Source organism: Budorcas taxicolor, chromosome 15 (genome assembly GCF_023091745.1).
Source record: "Budorcas taxicolor isolate Tak-1 chromosome 15, Takin1.1, whole genome shotgun sequence".
Taxonomy (NCBI): domain Eukaryota; kingdom Metazoa; phylum Chordata; class Mammalia; order Artiodactyla; family Bovidae; genus Budorcas; species Budorcas taxicolor.
Window position 1 is genome coordinate 43233396 of NC_068924.1, and position 17580 is coordinate 43250975.

Sequence of the window (17580 nt, forward strand, 5' to 3'; positions counted from 1 at the left end):
CAGTTTGTGCTCAGCTACTGGATTCCCTGGTGGCTCAGATGGTAAAGCATTTGCCTGCAATGCAGGAGACCCGGGTTTGATCCCTGGGTCGGGAAGATCCCCTGAAGAACGAAATGGCAACCCACTCCAGTACTCTGGCCTAGAAAATTCCATGGATGGAGGAGCCTGGTGGGCTATAGTCCATGGGGTTGCAAAGAGTCAGACACAACTGAGCGACTTTACTTCACCATTCTGCTTACCCCAATAAACCAAGGATGACTTAGGAGGCTCTGTGCATGGTGGTCCAGGTATAGCCCCACTTGGAGGATGAGGCTGTCCTGGACCCTTTGGAGGTCTTCCAGCCATTTGAGATGAAGCTGCTTTGTGAGCAGGATGGTCAAGATGTGAGTGTCAGCCTCTTTCTGACTTCTGTCCCAGAATGGGATGTCAGTTACTGAGCTGAGCCCCTGCTCTGGCCTGGGGAACAAGCTTCCGGACTTGGAGATAGGACTCTGGCAGGCCTCCTCCCTATTCTCCTTCTGAGTACCCCAGAATATGTCCTGGGGGAGTGCAGTGAGCATGCCATCTCCAGAGCTGGAGTGGTCACATAGTGATGGGAGCACGCCATTGCCCACTGAGCCAACAGGGCCCACGTTAGTTGAGCAGGCCTGGGATGGTGGTTGACCAACTCCAAGGCACTTTCATTTGGGAGCAGGTTAGACACCTGCTTAGTAGGTACTAGGCATAGTAGAAGCTGGGCCCTGAGTAACCGTCACCTGCCTTCACCTTCACGTCATGGTTCAGTTCAGTTCAGTTGCTCAGTCGTGTCCGACTCTTTGTGACCCCATGGACTGCAGCACGCCAGGACTCCCTGTTCATCACCAATTCTCAGAGTTTACTCAGACTCATGTCCATTGAGTCGGTGATGCCATCCAACCATCTCATCCTCTGTCATCCCCTTCTCCTCCCGACTTCAATCTTTCCCAATATCAGGGTCTTTTCAAATGAGTCAGTTCTTCCCATCAGGTGGGCAAAGTATTGGAGTTTCAGCTTCAACATCAGTCCTTCCAATGAACACCCAGGACTGATCTCCTTTAGAATGGACTGGTTGGATCTCCTTGCAGTCCAAGGGACTCTCAAGAGTCTTCTCCAACACCACAGTTCAAAAGCATCAATTCTTCGGCACTCAGCCTTCTTCACAGTCCAACTCTCACATCCATACATGACTACTGGAAAAACCATAGCCTTGACTAGATGGACCTTTGTTGGCAAAGTAATGTCTCTGCTTTTGAATATGCTGTCTAGGTTGGTCATAACTTTTCTTCCAAGGAGTAAGCGACTTTTAATTTCATGGCTGCAGTCACCATCTGCAGTGATTTTGGAGCCAAAAAAATAAAGTCTGCCACTGTTTCCACTGTTTCCCCATCTATTTGCCATGAAGTGATGGGACCGTATGCCATGATCTTAGTTTTGTGAACGTTGAGCTTTAAGCCAGCTTTTTCACTCTCCTCTTTCACTTTCATCAAGAGGCTGTTTACCACGTCATGGTACCCACAGCCCATCTCAGTACCTCTGAAGCTATTTCCTAGACTCCGAGAACCTTCTCCAACTTATCCCAAGTTGGTCCTCTTCCTGATACTAATACTTCAGGAGCTCTGTGGCCAGAGCATGCTGAGTTGAGAACAGTCTTATCATCAAGGGCTAAAGACAGCCTTCCCTCCCAAAAAGTCCCTGGGTGACCTTGACAATATATACTGTGTACCTTGTCATGAATACTTCCTGCTATGTTACTGGAGAATGGCCCAGGTCGCTAACCCAAGGGCTGGGTCATATTCTTGTGAAACAGTGCCAGAGGGAAGGGCATGTATTTTGCACTTTAACTCTCACTTTCTGCCTGTGCATGTGTGTCCATGTACACACACACACACACACACACACACACTGCTTTCTCTTTAAGTTTGTTTCTTATTCTCTACCTTAGTTGATGCCCTTTCTGTCCTACTCACTGGTCTTACACATTTGTGTGTGTGCGCTTATGTTCCTCCATTACATTTCCTTTGCCTCTCCCTCTTTCTTCTCTTTCCTTGTATCTGTCCCTCTCCCATCATGTTGGTTTTGGCCAGTCCTGGGCCACAGTGTGGTGGCCATGTCTGTGCTGAGCAGCAGAGCTGGCCGCCTGCAGCTGGGGCAGTGGCACCAGGGCCCAGTTTCACCGTGTCTGCCTTCCTGGGAACAGGCTCCAAGATGTTAGCATAAAGAGCAAGTGGTGGTAAGATCAGAGTCTTAAGTGTCCTTTAGCTGTTTTGTATTTACTTCTCTTTTATATTTCTTCTGTCTTCATGGAACTGTTATTGGTGTTCAAACACTTTTAAAGTTTACATCACCTTAGTCACACAGCTAGTATGTGAGGATGCTCAGAGCAAGTGTTTCCCACTGTTTTATAGACAAAGAGCCCGAGGCTCAAAGAATTTAGGTGACTTTGCTCATGAGCACATCCAGAAAGTAAGGGATCCAGGACAAGAGCAAAACCCAGGTCTCTGGACTCTTGGCCTAGGGTACGATTTTTGCCTTGCAGGAGAAGGCTTTGGGGACTGACAGCCGTGCTGGGCTGCACTAAGTGCTTTGTGTACATTTCTGTGTTGTTCTTTGGGTCATGTGCCTCAAAGAGGGAGGTGAGGAAATTTGTGAACAATACCCTGGGGAGTCATAAGGAGACCTAGGTTTTAATCATTTTTTTTTATTCGTTCATTTAGTCATTCAGCACGGATGTATTAATTCCTACTAAATTCTAGATGCCATGCAAAGAGCTGGGGATATTGGGGTTAACAAGACACTGTCACCACCTTCAAGGAGGTTCACTGGTACATAGTCTAGTGAGGGAGGCAGGTGATGAAACCGTACAGTCCAATAAAATGTTACAAAGTCCCAAGTCAGACTTTTTCCAGGCACAGTGGGGGCATCAAGTCTCACATCTCCACCTGGATGAGGGGGGTAGTGTCAAGAGAGATACCACGGAGGAGCCACAGAGATGTGTAAGTGGACAAGCCAGCACCGCAGCAAAGGAGACAATGTGTGAAGGCCTAGGGTTGTGAAAAGCAAGGAGTTTGATGTGACTAAGTGTGAGATGCAGATTTGTTTGGAGGAAAAGACAGTATGAGATGATAGAGGACACATGGGGACCGGATCATGCGGTCCCTGTGATTCATGCCCATGAATTTGCTTTCCATTCCTTAGAGAGTGGGGAGTTAGAAGCACGATGAGTTTTGTAGTTTAGAAAGATGTCAGGAGGCAGGAGGATGGCCTTGGAACTGGATTAAGACCAAAAGCAGAGAGGGACATTGAGAGCTTATTTTAATAGTCCCAGTGAAAGGTAAGATCTGAATCAAGGAGGCAGCAGGTAGCAGTGGAGATGGCACGGGGAGGGAAGATCTGAGGTCTTAGGCATTGAGTACATCGTTGAGTCTGGGGAGGAAGCTGGATCAGATGCTGCAGGGAGAGGGAAGAAAGAACAGATCTGACCTTGTCTTCCCTCTGAGGAATGAATTGGGAATATATACAGGAGTCAAAGCCAGGGTGCAGAAAGCAGCCTAGGAATGAGATTGTGTGAGAAGACACTCAAGTCTGGGTGCCTGGGAATGAGAACAAGTGGGGTTCTTCAGTCCAAGCCCCCCACCCTGTAGGTAGGCGTGAGGTCCCTAGCCCTTCACGCCCGCTCACTGCTCACTGTTCTCACGGGCTGCGCTTGCCCTACTTGAACAGCGTTTCACTCTCCGCTGGATTATTCTGGTCATGATACAAACATGCACTCTGTACCCAACATTCCCCTCCAATTACCACCTCATTTCCTTGTTCCTCCTTTAGGGAAACCTTTGAAAGAGTTGTCTGAGCTCCTTGTCTCCATTCCTTCTCTTTAATTTCTTGAATTCCTTCCAGTCAGGCTTCCCTTCCTACAACTCCACCAGAATCTCTCTTCTTAAGGTTACAGTGACTACCTGAATTAGGGGTCACTCTGCAGTCTTTTCCTTGCTTAGTTGTTAGCAGATTTGGCTCAGCTGATCACTCCCTGTTTCTCAAAGGTCTCAGGATATCAGGAAAGCTCGTGGTTTCCTTCCTTCCTCACTACGTGCTCTTCCCAGTTTTCCTTCGCTAGTTGTTCCTCCTCTACCTGAGCTGGAAATGCTGGAATGCCCCAGGGTTCAACCCTTGGACTTCCCTAGATACCCTGACTCCCTAGATGGTCCGTCTAGCCACGTCAGTCAGTTCAGTCGCTTAGTTCAGTTCAGTCGCTCAGTCGTGTCCGACTCTCTGTGACCCCAAGGATGGCAGCACACCAGGCTTCCCTGTCTATCACCAACTGCTGGAGCTTACTCAGACTCATGTCCATTGAATCGGTGATGCCATCCAACCATCTCATTCTCTGTCCTCCCCTTCTCCTCCCGCCTTCAGTCTTTCCCAGCATCAGGGTCTTTTCCAATGAGTCTGTTCTTTGCATCAGGTGGTCAAAGTATTGGAGCTTCAGCTTCAGCATCAGTCCTTCCAGTGAATATTCAGGACTGATTTCCTTTAGGATTGACTGGTTGGATTTCCTCTCTGTCCAAGCGACTCTCAAGAGTTTTCTCCAACACCACAGTTAAAAAACATCAATTCTTCAGCTCTCAGCTTTCTTTATAGTCCAACTCTCACATCCATACATGACTATTGGAAAAACCATAGCTTTGACTAGCAGACTTTTGTCAGCAAAGTAATGTCTCTGCTTTTTAATATGCTGTCTAGGTTTGTCATAGCTTTTCTTCCAAAGAGAAAGTTTCTTTTACTTTCATAGGTGCAGGCACCATCTGCAGTGATTCTGGAGCCCAAGAAAATAGTCTGTCATTGTTTCCATTGTTTCCCCATCTATTTGCCACGAGGGGATGGGACCGGATGCCATGATCTTCTTTTTCTGAATGTTGAGTTTTAAGCCAGCTTTTTCACTCTCCTCTTTCACTTTCATCAAGAGGCTCTTTAGTTCCTCTTCTCATCTAGCCATGAGGTTTTAAAATAATATCTGTACACCACTGACAAATCCCGAATGGAAATTTATAACCCCAACTCCTTTCTACCAGGTGCTTAGGCCCAGAACTGTGATTCATCCTTGACTTTCCTTTGTCTCTGTTACCTCTTATCCACTCTGTCAGCCAGTCTGATTGGCATAGCCCTGGAGAAAAATCCGTCTGTCCTGCTGTCGTTCTAGTTCACACCACAGTAACTTCTTGCGTGGATTGTTCCAGTGGCCTTTACATGATCTCACTGTGGCCACCTTGCATCCCTAGAGTTCATTTTCTGATATGATCAGAACATGTCATTCTTTAGCTCACACTCCTTCGAGAGCTTCCTTTCTCAGAGTAAAGCCCCAGCCTTCCTGTTGGTCTGTGGGCTTCTCTGGTGCCTCTGACGGATCTCCAGCCCACTCCTCTTCTTCACACTCAACTCTGGCCACGCTGGCCCCTTGGTTACCCCCAGAATACAGTAAGTATGCAGTTGCCCCAAGCCTCTGCCTTCCTGCTCCTCTTGCCTGGAACATTCCTCCCCTGGATAAACACATTGCTCACTTCCTTAAGGTTCTGTTCTCATCGTCCCTGGCAGAGGCGCCTCCCCTGATCTCCTCCACTGTTAAGCTCTGCCCTTTTACCCTGCCTTATTCTCCTTCACTGGCCCCACAACCCTCTCACAGCATGGATTTGCTTATTGTCTATTCACTCAAGACAAATAAAGCCATACTGTCCCTCTACCAGACTATAACCTGTAGAGAGAGACTGTCTAGTTTTAGTCTCTGCTGATCCTCGATGCCTAAAATAGTACCTGGTGTGTAGTGGGTGCTCAGTACATGCTGGCTGAATGGATGAAGAGCTGACGCGTGTCTCAAGCCTGTTACGGTTGGCACACTGTGGTCTGGTGACTAGGTGGCTTCCTTTGTCCGCTTGCTCAGGGTTCAGGGAAGGTTGGCCGTGAGCTGCCCTGGGAGCCCTGAAGACCTGAAGCTGGAACCTGTCAATGGCAGAACGGGAGACCAGATCCCAGAAGAGGCTTTTCTCAGGTGCTTGGCTTCCTAAGGCAGCCTGGGTCCTGGCACTGTCATTCTCTTGACCGTAGTCTTTCCTTGTGCAACAAGGGGAGAGTGGCTTTTACTTCCAGCCTCAGTGTGAGGAACTGGGAAACAACTGGAGCGTGAAACTGAGGACCAGAGTGAGCACACTCTCCCATCCGTGCCTCGGAGGTGCCACCTGCTGTGTGCACTCACTGTCACAAGGACACATGCGTCCATCTTGTGCTCTAGGTGAAGATTCTCCCAAGCCGCCTCAGCTGGGAAGCAAACCCTGATGGAAGCTGATTCTTGGGACTGCAGAGCTAGCTTCATTTCCAGGGAATGCTTGGGGGAGACCCCCAGAAGAGTGCCAGAGTCTTGAGCAGTGAGAGAAAGGGAGAGAGAGGTGCAGTCCGAACACGCAACCCTTGGCAGCTGGTCTCTAGGGAAGTGCAGGAGAGAGGCATGGGGATGGGAGGCCCAGGACAGCGGTCCTGCACTGGGGTGGGGATGGGGGGCCACTTACACACAAGCCCAGCCTTTCCCACCACATCACTTTGCTATTGTGTTGTAGCAAATCACCCTAAGACTTAGGGGCCTAGAACAATCAGTGATTTCTCACATTTCTTGTGCATTCGCTGAGTAGTTCCTCTACTGGCTTCCCCCGGGCCTGCTCATGTAGCTGGTTCACTGGCTCCAAGATGACCTCACTGCGTGTCAGGCCCATGTGGTGGTTGGGGGGCCACAGTGACATTGTGCATGGCCTCCTCTGAAACACCAGACTGGTTTTTCTTATGTGACAGTCTCAGGGCAGAACCCCAAGTGTGTGAAGTTGGAAACGTCAAGGCTTCTTGAGGCCTCAAATTTTAAACTGAGATAGTTTATTTTCTACCATATTCTGTTCATCAAAGCAAATCACAGGGTCAGCCTAGAATCAAGGGGCAGAAGAGTAGACTCTACCTTTTGATAGCGTGAGCTGCAAAGAATTTATGACTGTGTTTAATTTACTCCTTTCCTTTCCCAGGCTCCCCTGATATGTGTGTGTGTGTGTGTGTGTGTGTGTGTGTGTATGTTAGTTGCTAAGTCATGTCTGACTCCTGGCTCAGACAGTAAAGAATGTGCCTGCATTGCAGGAGACCCGGGTTCGATCCCTAGGTTGGGAAGATCCCCTGGAGGAGGGCATGGCAACCCACTCCAGTATTCTTGTCTGGAGAATCCCATGAGCAGAGGAGCCTGGCGGGCTACAGTCCATGACGTTGTAAAGAGTTGGACACGACTGAGTGACTAGCCCTTTCACACTTCTCCCCTTCCACCTTGAATGTTTAGAATCCAAGGACAGAGGTAAACTGTTATGATTAGTTTATCAAGTGATTATTCTGAATAGGCAGCTCCTTGTTGATGTTAGTTGTTATCAAGCTAAGACTGAGTACTGTGTGTTAGCGACTGAGCTCGACACTTGATCCATATTGTCTTTATTCCTTACAACAGTCCGCTGAGATGTGTGTTCTTTTAACCTCCATTTTATTTATTTATTTAGTGTGATCCGCTTCTGGTCATTGTCCTTTCTAAAAAGAAATATTAATTTTTTAATTGAAGGATAATTACCTTACAGAATTTTGTTGTTTTCTGCCAGAGATATGGAAACTGAGGCTTAGAGAAAGTTATCTGCGCCAGTCATGTAAGTTGTTAGTGGCTGTGCTGGAACTGAAACACTGCTACTCTGATGTTCTTACCCTCTACTGAGAACAACCAGCCTAGATAACCTGGTGAAAAACTTACTAATAATAAACTGTCATAATGAGCTACAGTGTTCGACTCATTTCATATCCATAGTCGCATGTGCCCATTACAACAACTCTGATGTAGTTAGAACAACATTTTGAGGAATTGATACTGGCAGCTTATAGAGTCTGTGTGGCTTTGCCCATGGTCACATTCCTGATACCTGGTAGAATCGGAAACGTGCAGAGAAATGCAGTGAGTTCTGTCCTCCGGTGAGCCTTGGAGCCCATGAGGGGCGGGGCCTTATGGATGACCGTGGTGTGAGTGAACGCTGCTGCTTTGTGATGAACCTGGAGGTGGCTGGACTCCAGGTCAACGTAGTCAGGCCTCCTTTTGTCCCCGAGTTGCCAGAGCACATTGGCTTGGCCTATATGTGGGTCTGGGCAAGGAGCACCTGTGGCTCTGGGCCCCAGATGAGCCAAGATCTAAAGACCAGGAAGGGCCTGTGTCTCTCTGTTTCATCCTTCACTAGGAGATAAAAACTAAGCCTCAGTTAAAACAGACTAGGCACTGAGAGAATTTCTTAACTTGTGGGATTGCCTTCATGTTCGAACTACTGAGGGAACTTTCAGAGTCATCCTTTCTGAAAGCATCAGAAGCAGACTGGGATCTTAACAGACCAGAGGTTCTCGCTGTTTTTCTGTCCCCCTGTGGGAGCCATTGCCCCCATTCCCCAGTGGCTTCATGGACTGATGAATTCTCACCTTGAAGGTCGAGGAGCTACTTCGTAGGGGAGCATTTATCAAAATATCTAGAGAGATGAGGTATATATAGTTTGAAAGGGCTTCCTGAGAGATTCTGAGTCTCATTAAATACTGGCCACCACTGACTAGGATTCACGCTTCATGAGGACATGAATTTTTGTCTCTTGTTTATTCTGATAGCTAGTGCCTAGAGCAGGGTCTGGCATGGAGTAGGTACTCACTAATTATTACTGAATGAATAAACACATGACAAAGTCATCTTCTGTTAAAGGCATCTTCTCCCGCCTCCAGTTGAGAGTAACTGAGACATAGAGTCCTTTGTGTAGCCCAGACGCTTGTTGCCTTACAGGGCTGGACTTTGACCTTTTGCATCCGTGGTTCTGTGAAAGAAGTGAGGGACCTGGGCCTTTCTTGATTGTGAGTAGGTCAGGCTCTCCCCAGGCTCGAGCTTGGCATGTTGCCCTAGCCCTGCCCGCCCTGGGGAGTACTTGTTTCACACCTCCTTGCTGAGCAAAGTCTCTTTGGTCATCGGCTTGGCTGGGCACCGGATTTCTCTCATCTGTGCCCATGTACACGTGGGATGGCTCTTGTTTGACTTGCCCTTTTAAAAACAACTTAAGCATGTTGAGGTTTCCTGTTGACTGGGGGCAGCCAAAGGTTATGACCCAACAGGGAATTGTTGGCCAATCCCTGACTCACCCGAGCTGCAGTTTTCTGTGTGTGATCAAGCAGCGACAGCAGCCTGGCTCAGGGGCAGCTGGCTGCATTCCCCAGATGGCATGGTGCTCTGGAGCCTGTGAGTCTGGACCGCCCCACTCTGAAGGCCTGGGGATTAGGGTCAGGTAGGCCTTGGGAGCATGCAGTGTTGGCGAAGCCCTGCTGTCTTTGAACTAAAGCAGTTTGGGAGCATTTCTGAAAGTTGACAGTGGTTGCCCTAGTAGACAACTAGAAAAGAATGCTGACGAGGAAGTATGCCCATGGTTCTCTTCAGTCAGCTCACTTGTACCTTTTCCTGTCTTTATTTGTTCATCATCCATGGTGCACCTTCTAGATACCGAGTAGGTGTCCCTCCACCTGGAAGAAATCATGGTCTCATAAGGAAGACCAAGAGGTTCCCTGATACTTACAAACACTATAGTGGAGACAGGAGTGTGCCCAGAGCTGTGGGGGTCTCTGCTGTTCTATGTCTAGGGACCCGGGCAGTTCACAAGAATGGTGGAGGTCACTGCCTCCTCTTTAGAGCAGCAACATAGCGTAGTCCTGGCTTCACGTACCAGCTGAGACCTTGAATGAGATGTTTAACCTTTCTATACCTCAGTGTTTTTCATTTGCAAAATGAGGATAATAATAAAGTTTAATAACATGACAGAGTTTTGTGAAGATTGAATGAATAAATATATGTTGCTGCTGCTGCTAAGTCACTTCAGTTGTGTCCGACTCTGTGTGACCCTATAGACGGCAGCCCACCAGGCTCCGCCGCCCCTGGGATTCTCCAGGCAAGAACACTGGAGTGGGTTGCCATTTCCTTCTCCAATGCATGAAAGTGCAAAGTGAAAGTGAAGTCACTCAGTCGTGTCTGACTCTTAGCGACCCCATGGACTGCAGCCCACCAGGCTCCTCCGTCCATGGGATTTTCCAGGCAAGAGTACTGGAGTGGGGTGCCATTGCCTTCTCCAAAATATATGTTAAGACCTATCATAAAGAAAATCAACCCTGAATATTCTTTGGAAGGATTGATGCTAAAGCTAAAGTTCCAATATTTTGGCCACCTGATGTGAAGAGCCGAGTCATTGGAAAAGACCCTGATGCTGGAAAGTTTGAGGGCAGGAGGAAAAGGGGGAAACAGAGAATGAGATGGTTGGATGACATCACCTATTCAATGGACATGAGTTTGAGCAAGCTCCGGGAGATAGTGAAAGACAGCAAAGTCTGGTGTGCTGCATTCCATGGGGTCGCGAAGAATTGGACACGTCTTGGTGACTGAACAACAATGTAAAAACATTTATTTAGAACTGTTGCCAATATTTGCTAAGATCTGTGTGTTGATCTGGAGCTAGGAGGTGGCTTGTGTGATGTGATACCACTGCTGGGGGCTAGAGCTGTGAAGGAGCTGGTGTTCTCTCTCCATTAGCCTCCTTTGAGACAGTGGAAAGGATTCTTTCTTGAGGGGCCCTTCTGATCCTTTTGGGGGACTTCCCTGTAGCTCAAATGGTAAAGAATCTGTCTGTAATGCTGGAGACCAGGGTTTAATCCCTGGGTTGGGAAGATCCCCTGGAGAAGGGAATGGCAATCCACTCCAGTATTCTTGCCTGGAGAATCCCAAGGACAGAGAAGCCTGGTGGGCTACAGTCCATGGGGTTGCAACGAGTCCGACATGACTGAGCGACTAACACACACACCTCTGATCCTTTTGAGACCTTCAGGGATCTGAGTTCTGATCAAGACCCAAGCTGAGGTGGAGTGTCTTGTATCTGGTAGCAGAAGCCTGAGGGGAGATGGGGCTTGTCAAGGAAATAGATCACAGGGGTCAAGTACATATTTGGGACCACTTTAGGAAGTGGGTGGTGGAGATGCTTTGTAGCAGCTCATGAGAGTTGAACATGAGTGTTTCTTCCCAACTCCACATCCAGTGAGGTCACATGGGTCGTCTGAACTCAGCCATAGTAGGAATATTTATATTGTGGAAGTTGGCAGGTGTGACGAATCTATGCTTTTTCCCTGCAAGGAGCTGGTTATTAAACATTTAGCAGCACACCGCTGGTCTCACTGCTCTCTGATTGCCAGAGGTGGACTTTGGGGATGCTCTGGGCTGCCGTAGACCTGGCTTCTACGGCAGACGGTACCCAGGGCCTCTGGGTGTGAACTGGGCAGAGAGACCCATGGAGTGTAGCCCACTCTGGATAAGATGTTTCCTCCTGAGGACAGCTTTGGAAGGTACATTATTGCATATAGTACTTTGAGCTTGAGAGTCCTGTAGGAAAGGGGTGAGCTGAGCTCTTTAAGAATAAAACAGTGTTCTCCGTCCACGCACTGCCATTTCTCTTTTCTTTTTTTCTCCTAGGTCTCAGTCAGTCTCTCCACCTCCGGCTCTCTCCCCACCGAGGAGTCCCATCTACCCGCTCAGTGACAGTGAGACATCCGCCTGCAGGTACCCAAGCCGCTCCGGTTCCCGGCTGCTCCTCAAGGACTGGCATCCCCGTGAGCCTTCACCTCAGCATCCTCAAGCCCCCTCCCCCGACACCTCACCACCCGTCTGTCCCCTCAAGGCCACCAGCTTCGGTTATCTGGACAGAAGCCCTGCCGTGTGCAAGAGAGAGGACCAGAAGGAGAACGTCCGGGGGGCAGCCCAAGATGTAGAGGGCATCATTGCTTCCCCACCCCTCGCCCAGAGCACTCCATCCCTGGGGTCAGCAGTGGGCCCCCGGAGTGTCTTTCTGAACCGTGCTGGCCCCCGTGCCCACAGCCTGGGCATCCGGGAGAAGATTTCAGCATGGGAGGGTCGCCGAGAGGCTTCGCCCAGGATGAGCGTGTGTGGAGAGAAGCGGGAGGGCTCTGGGGGCGAGTGGGCGGCCAGTGAGGGCTGCCCCAGCGTGGGCTGCCCCAGCGTGGTGCCGTCCCCCTGCAGCTCAGACAAGACCTTCGACTTCAAGGGCCTCCGGAGGATGAGCAGGACCTTCTCTGAGTGTTCCTACCCTGAGACCGAGGAGGAGGGAGAGGCGCTCCCTGTGCGGGACTCTTTCTACCGGCTGGAGAAACGGCCAGGCCGGAGCGAGCCCAGTGCCTTACTCAGGGGGCACAGCAGCAGGAAGGAGAGCTCAGCGGTGCTGAGTCGGATCCAGAAAATTGAACAGGCCCTGAAGGAGCAGCCAGGCCGGGGGCTCCCCCAGCTCCCCAGCAGCTGCTACAGCGTAGACCGAGGGAGATGGAAGACTGGGACCTTGGGCCCCTTGGAGGAACCCACAGGGAACGCGAGTGTGAGCACGGACAGCCGGGCAGGAGGAGCAGCTGGAGTTGGGGGGGAGGCGGGCCCACCCCCGGAGAGGGAAGGCAGTGGTCCCGCTAAGCCAGGGACCCCTGGAAATAGCCCGACCTCCCAGCTGCTGCCGCCGAAGAGCTCCCCTGATCCCGCTGTGAACCCTGTCCCCAAACCCAAGCGCACCTTTGAATATGAGGCTGACAAGAACCCCAAGAGTAAGCCAAGCAATGGTCTACCTCCTTCTCCCACACCTGCTGCTCCACCCCCCCTGCCCTCCACCCCAGCCCCACCCGTCACCCGGAGACCCAAGAAGGACACACGAGGTCACCGCAAGTCCCAGAACAGGTAACGAATGCCCCTCCAGTGACGCAGAGCTGGGCACAGCGGCTTTGTTTTCAGTGGAGGATGCAGGAGCAGACTACGGTTGCGGGCCACAGTTAGTAGTGCTTTGTAAATTCTGCAGCAGCAGATGATGTTAGGTGAAGCACGAGCTAGGCAAAAAAGGTTGATGGTTCTTCTGCTCTTGCAGGGGATCTTCCCAACCCAGGGATCGAATGCATGTCTCTTAGGTCTCCTGCGTTGGCAGGCTGGTTCTTTACCACTGGGGCCACCTGGGAAGCCCTGCTTAAAAGTGAGTGGGAGGGTGACACGACATTCCAAATGTCACGTCATGAAGATGGTGGCTGGTTTGGCCTTGGGAGTAGAGCCCTACTGGAACTTCTTCTATGGCAAGGGTGAAAGTGAGAGTCACTCAGTCATGTCCAAATCTTTGCGACCCCATGGACTGTGTAGACTATACAATCCATGGAATTCTCCAGGCCGGAATACTGGAGTGGGTAGCCTCCTCCAGGGGATTTTCCCAACCCAGGGATCGAACCCAGGTCTCCCGCATTGCAGGCGGATTCTTTACCAGCTGAGCCACATGGGAATGGTAGGGCCATCTTACTTTTAGATCAATGGGGCAGTCCCTTGAGGACTAGCAGGATCTTAGCCTCATAACAGCAGCAGCAGCAGCCTCATAACTACCTGAAATGCCAGCTAGAGATTTATTTCCTTGGCTGAAACATTATCTAAATACTGCATGTTACCATTAACACAGTAGGGTTGACATATGTAACGTGATTTGCTCTTTCCTGAGGGCTGCCTGGGTGTATAGGAACCCTGGGCTTATATGAAGAGGGGATCTTTGGATCCTAAAAGGGGAGACTGATGGGAAACAGAGAGAATATTTCATCTACTTCCTGGCTGTGTCCAGAAGGACCTGTTCTTTCATTGACTTCCTGGGCCGTCTCAGCATCCCTGCCACTGGACTGCCCAGACCATCTCCACAATTGTAGTGACTTGGGAGCTGGAGCAGCTGGAGTTGGTGCAGGTTGATAGGCATCTTGTTTTCTGAATAGGAGTAGGCTGGGAACCAGCTTCCTGTGCACGGCCTGTCGTCCTGCCCCTCACTGCCTTTCTCTTCTAACCTAATGTCAGGTGGGCATTCAGGTTTCTTTGACTCCTGGGGTTTCTCCAACCTGACACCATAGTTCAGGCTTCCACCCAGCATATCCCAACTCATATAGAAACTTTCCCGCCATATGCAGAGAGGGAAACATCACAAAGGCTCAAACTCATGAGCTAGAAGAGACCTTGCCTAAATGTAATTCCATGTTCTGGCCCACCTCACCATGCTCACTGACTCTGTAAGTCTGTCACACCCTGCTGAAATGTTTGCTTTGTCTTGTGTGTGTGTGTGTGTGTGTGTTAGTCACTCAGTCATGTCCGACTCTTTGTGATCCCCTGGACTGTAGCCCACCAGACTTCTCTGTCCTTGGAATTCTCCAGGCAAGAATACTGGAGTGGATTGCCATTCCCTTCTGCAGAGGAACTTCCCAACTTTGTCTTTAGTCATTTATTTCTAGAAAAATCTGTCTAGAGCCTGCTGTGCACCAAGCCTTTGTGCTGGTCAGGGGGACACAAGGGTGCATAAGATGTGGCCGTTGCATTCAAGGTGTTGGTTACCTGGTACAGGAGATAGGTGCACAAATACATTATAAATGCTGTGCCCCTACCCAGATCCATAGGCAGGCAGAATGCTCCCGAAACCCAGAGAAAGAGGCGTCTTAACTGGGGAGTGAGGGAACCCTCCTCAGAGAGGGAGCTGCTGAGCTAAATTTAGGAGAGCAGGAAGTACACAGCCAAGTGGAAAAAGGGGATAAGAGGAGAGAGTACTTCAGCCTGAAGGTTTTACGCATACACACCCACATATTACATTCATAATGTATACATACATCCATATATGGTGGAGTCACTTCAAATAAGAATTAACAGCAAAGTTAAATCTCTGTTCTTAGGGGAAAAAAAAGAATCTGTTTGAAAAGCACAGGCTGAGGATGAGTTAGTAAGTTTAAATCTGTTGTGCCTTGTACAATTCTCGTATTTAATGTACCTTTTTATTTTAAAAAATATACAAGCCATATATTTCTGTTATTCAACCAAAGAAAAATCTTTTTAAAAGTCTGGAGGAGAAACTGACTATATCCGTCATCATGAAAGACCCTGTGCTGGTCCTCGATATGGCACCTTCCAGAGGGATTTTCAAGGATAATTTGGCTGAAGATGGCTTGTGTCATTTGCTGACCTGAGAACTGCCTGCATGAGATGTTGACTCCACTGTATACGTTGCTGAAGGCTTGCTCTCACACCAGCAGCGGCTTGCAGGCCAGCTTTCAGAAACCTCTGTGCTCAGCCATTGGGTATTTAGCTGGTTGAGAAGTCTGGGCCAGAGACAGAGATCGGGGGTTTATCATGGTAGCAGTGGTAGATACGGTGATGGTTGTCAGTATGGGGCTCCCAGAAAGTGCAGGGCGAGAAAGAGAGCCCTGAAGGCAGAGCTCTGAGACTGTGGCATTGGAAAGGCAAGTGGAAAAGGGGACCCCTCACAGGAGCTTGAGGAGCAATTGAAAACTAGGAGGGCCTGTGTCATGGAGGGCAGGGAGGACAGCCCTGTGTGAAGTGTTCAGCTGTGATGAAGGCTGCATAGTAACCACGCAGCCAAGGACACTTTTAGTCCTAGACTTGTCCTCCAGGGCCCTCGGGGTGTTGTTTATTAAACATGAGAGAAAGGACTGCATCAGCTGAAATGACTGCATCATCCAAGGGTACCCAAAGATGAGGAAGGTGTTAGTGGGCGAGAGGAGGGATTCAGTCAGTGCCTGCACTTTTCTCCCTCGCGGGGAGGGACCCGCCTTGGAGAGCAAGAGCATGTGGCTGGGCCAAGCCTCCCTGTGAAGACGAGGAGTAGAGGGCAGCGTGGGCTCAGCATGTCTGAGAAGCTGGCTAGCTGTGGTTCGGGAGCCCTGCGGGAGAGGGGAAGGTTATTTGGGGGGTGGAAAGGGAGCAGGTCACTAACCGAAGGGAAGGTAGGTCTTGGAAATAGCTTCTGGGGGCAAATTGCCTTCCCAGTTCCTCTCAGAAGTGGTGTGATTTGTCTTGGGGGCTCAGGCCCTTCTCATTTCAATGAGCCAGCTGCTTCTGTGACCCCTGAACAGCCCTGAGCATCACCCATCCAGTGTTGAGCCCTTCCTGCCTGCTCGGTGCCTGAGCAGGCCTCAGATGCAGACATGGTGTGAGACTCTAGACCAGACGAGGCACTCAGTTCCTGTGGTCATGGCAGATACTTCTCAAAAATTATATTCTCCAGGGCTTGGAGGCCCAGGTCAAAACCTCAGACCCTGCAGTCTGACAGCCTGCGCGAGTCTTACCTCTGTCACTTTATATCCTTGAGCCTCGGGCTAGTCCATCTCAAAGCGGCACAATACCTATCAGCAGCAGGTGCAGATGAATGGGCGAACATGGGTAGAGCATCCGACACAGCGTCTGACACGTGACATCCTTCTCAGCTGTGATAGTTGTTCTTGGTGTTAGTTGCAGGCACCCAGGCTGGGGCCTTTCAGACCATTTATCTCTTCATTTGGATGGTAAGTTTGGATCCATCTTGATGCTTTGCTCAGTGGCTGGTTTAGGGAGGAGGACCTCCAGTCTTGGCTGTTGCCCTTGGCCATTCCCTTCCAGGGCAGTAGGGGTGTGGCTCAGCCAGAATGACTCATACTCTTGTCATCCACAGAAAATCCTTTGAGTTTGAGGATGCATCCAGTCTCCAGTCCCTGTACCCCTCTTCTCCCACTGAGAACGGTACTGAGAGCCAACCCAAGTTTGGATCCAAAAGCACTTTAGAAGAGAACGCCTATGAAGATATCGTGGGTAAGCAGGGGCCGAGCGGCGGGCTGGCTCATCTGTGGTGTGCACTGCTGCAGGACAGGCACTCCCAGGTCCCACTTCATTCTCTCTGGGCAGATGTGGCCTGACTTCTGGAACTTCTCAAGAAAAGGGGCATCAGAGAAAGAGGCTTACCAAAGACTGAGCCGCTGAGAGATTAAAGCCTGGCTTCGAATGAATTGGAACCCAAAGGGCTCCTGGGACCACAAAAAGGGGGAACCACACTGTCCCTTTATTTTTGAAAGTCTCTGGAGTCCAATAGGTGCCCTTTCTTAGCTGTGTATCCTTAGGCAAATCACTTTTAACTTTTTTGAGACCTTTTCTCTTATGAAATGATGATTTTTTAAATTTTTAATACCTAGTAAGTTTATATTAAAAAAAAGAAGAGTCACTAACTAGCAAATGATGGAAACATACAATTGACACTGGCAGAAATACTTGGGGAGGTGGGACAGAGGTTCAAGAGGGAGGGGACATAGGTAAGCCTATGGTTAATTCATGTTGATGTTTGACAGAAATGGTGATGATATTTTTATGGTAACAACAATAATAGTAGTAATATGCAAGATTACTGTTAGGATTAAATGAGATAAAATAGATATCAAAGTACCTAGCATGATACCTGGTCCTTAATATGTATCTCTCCTACTCTTCCCTTAAAGTAAGTATGAAAGTGTCCGAGATTTCTCTCTGCTTGCAAGTTGGCAAGTCTAGCCTGTTCAGGTACACAGATAATGGCAGAAGACAGAGGTGCTTGGATCACAGAGGACTTTACTACTCGTGCACCATGGGCCACATGAGCTTGATGTTCACAC

General features: G+C 49.5%; 1 protein-coding gene across 1 annotated transcript in view; it reads left to right on the top strand.

Annotated features, from left to right (window-relative positions):
* DENND2B (DENN domain containing 2B) overlaps nt 1-17580 on the top strand; it is a 121265-nt gene that overhangs the window by 70541 nt on the left and 33144 nt on the right. The window contains exons 3-4 of the mRNA XM_052652240.1: nt 11588-12847; nt 16614-16750. Coding sequence (XP_052508200.1) covers nt 11588-12847; nt 16614-16750 — 1397 coding nt within the window. The remainder of the gene's footprint in view (nt 1-11587; nt 12848-16613; nt 16751-17580) is intronic.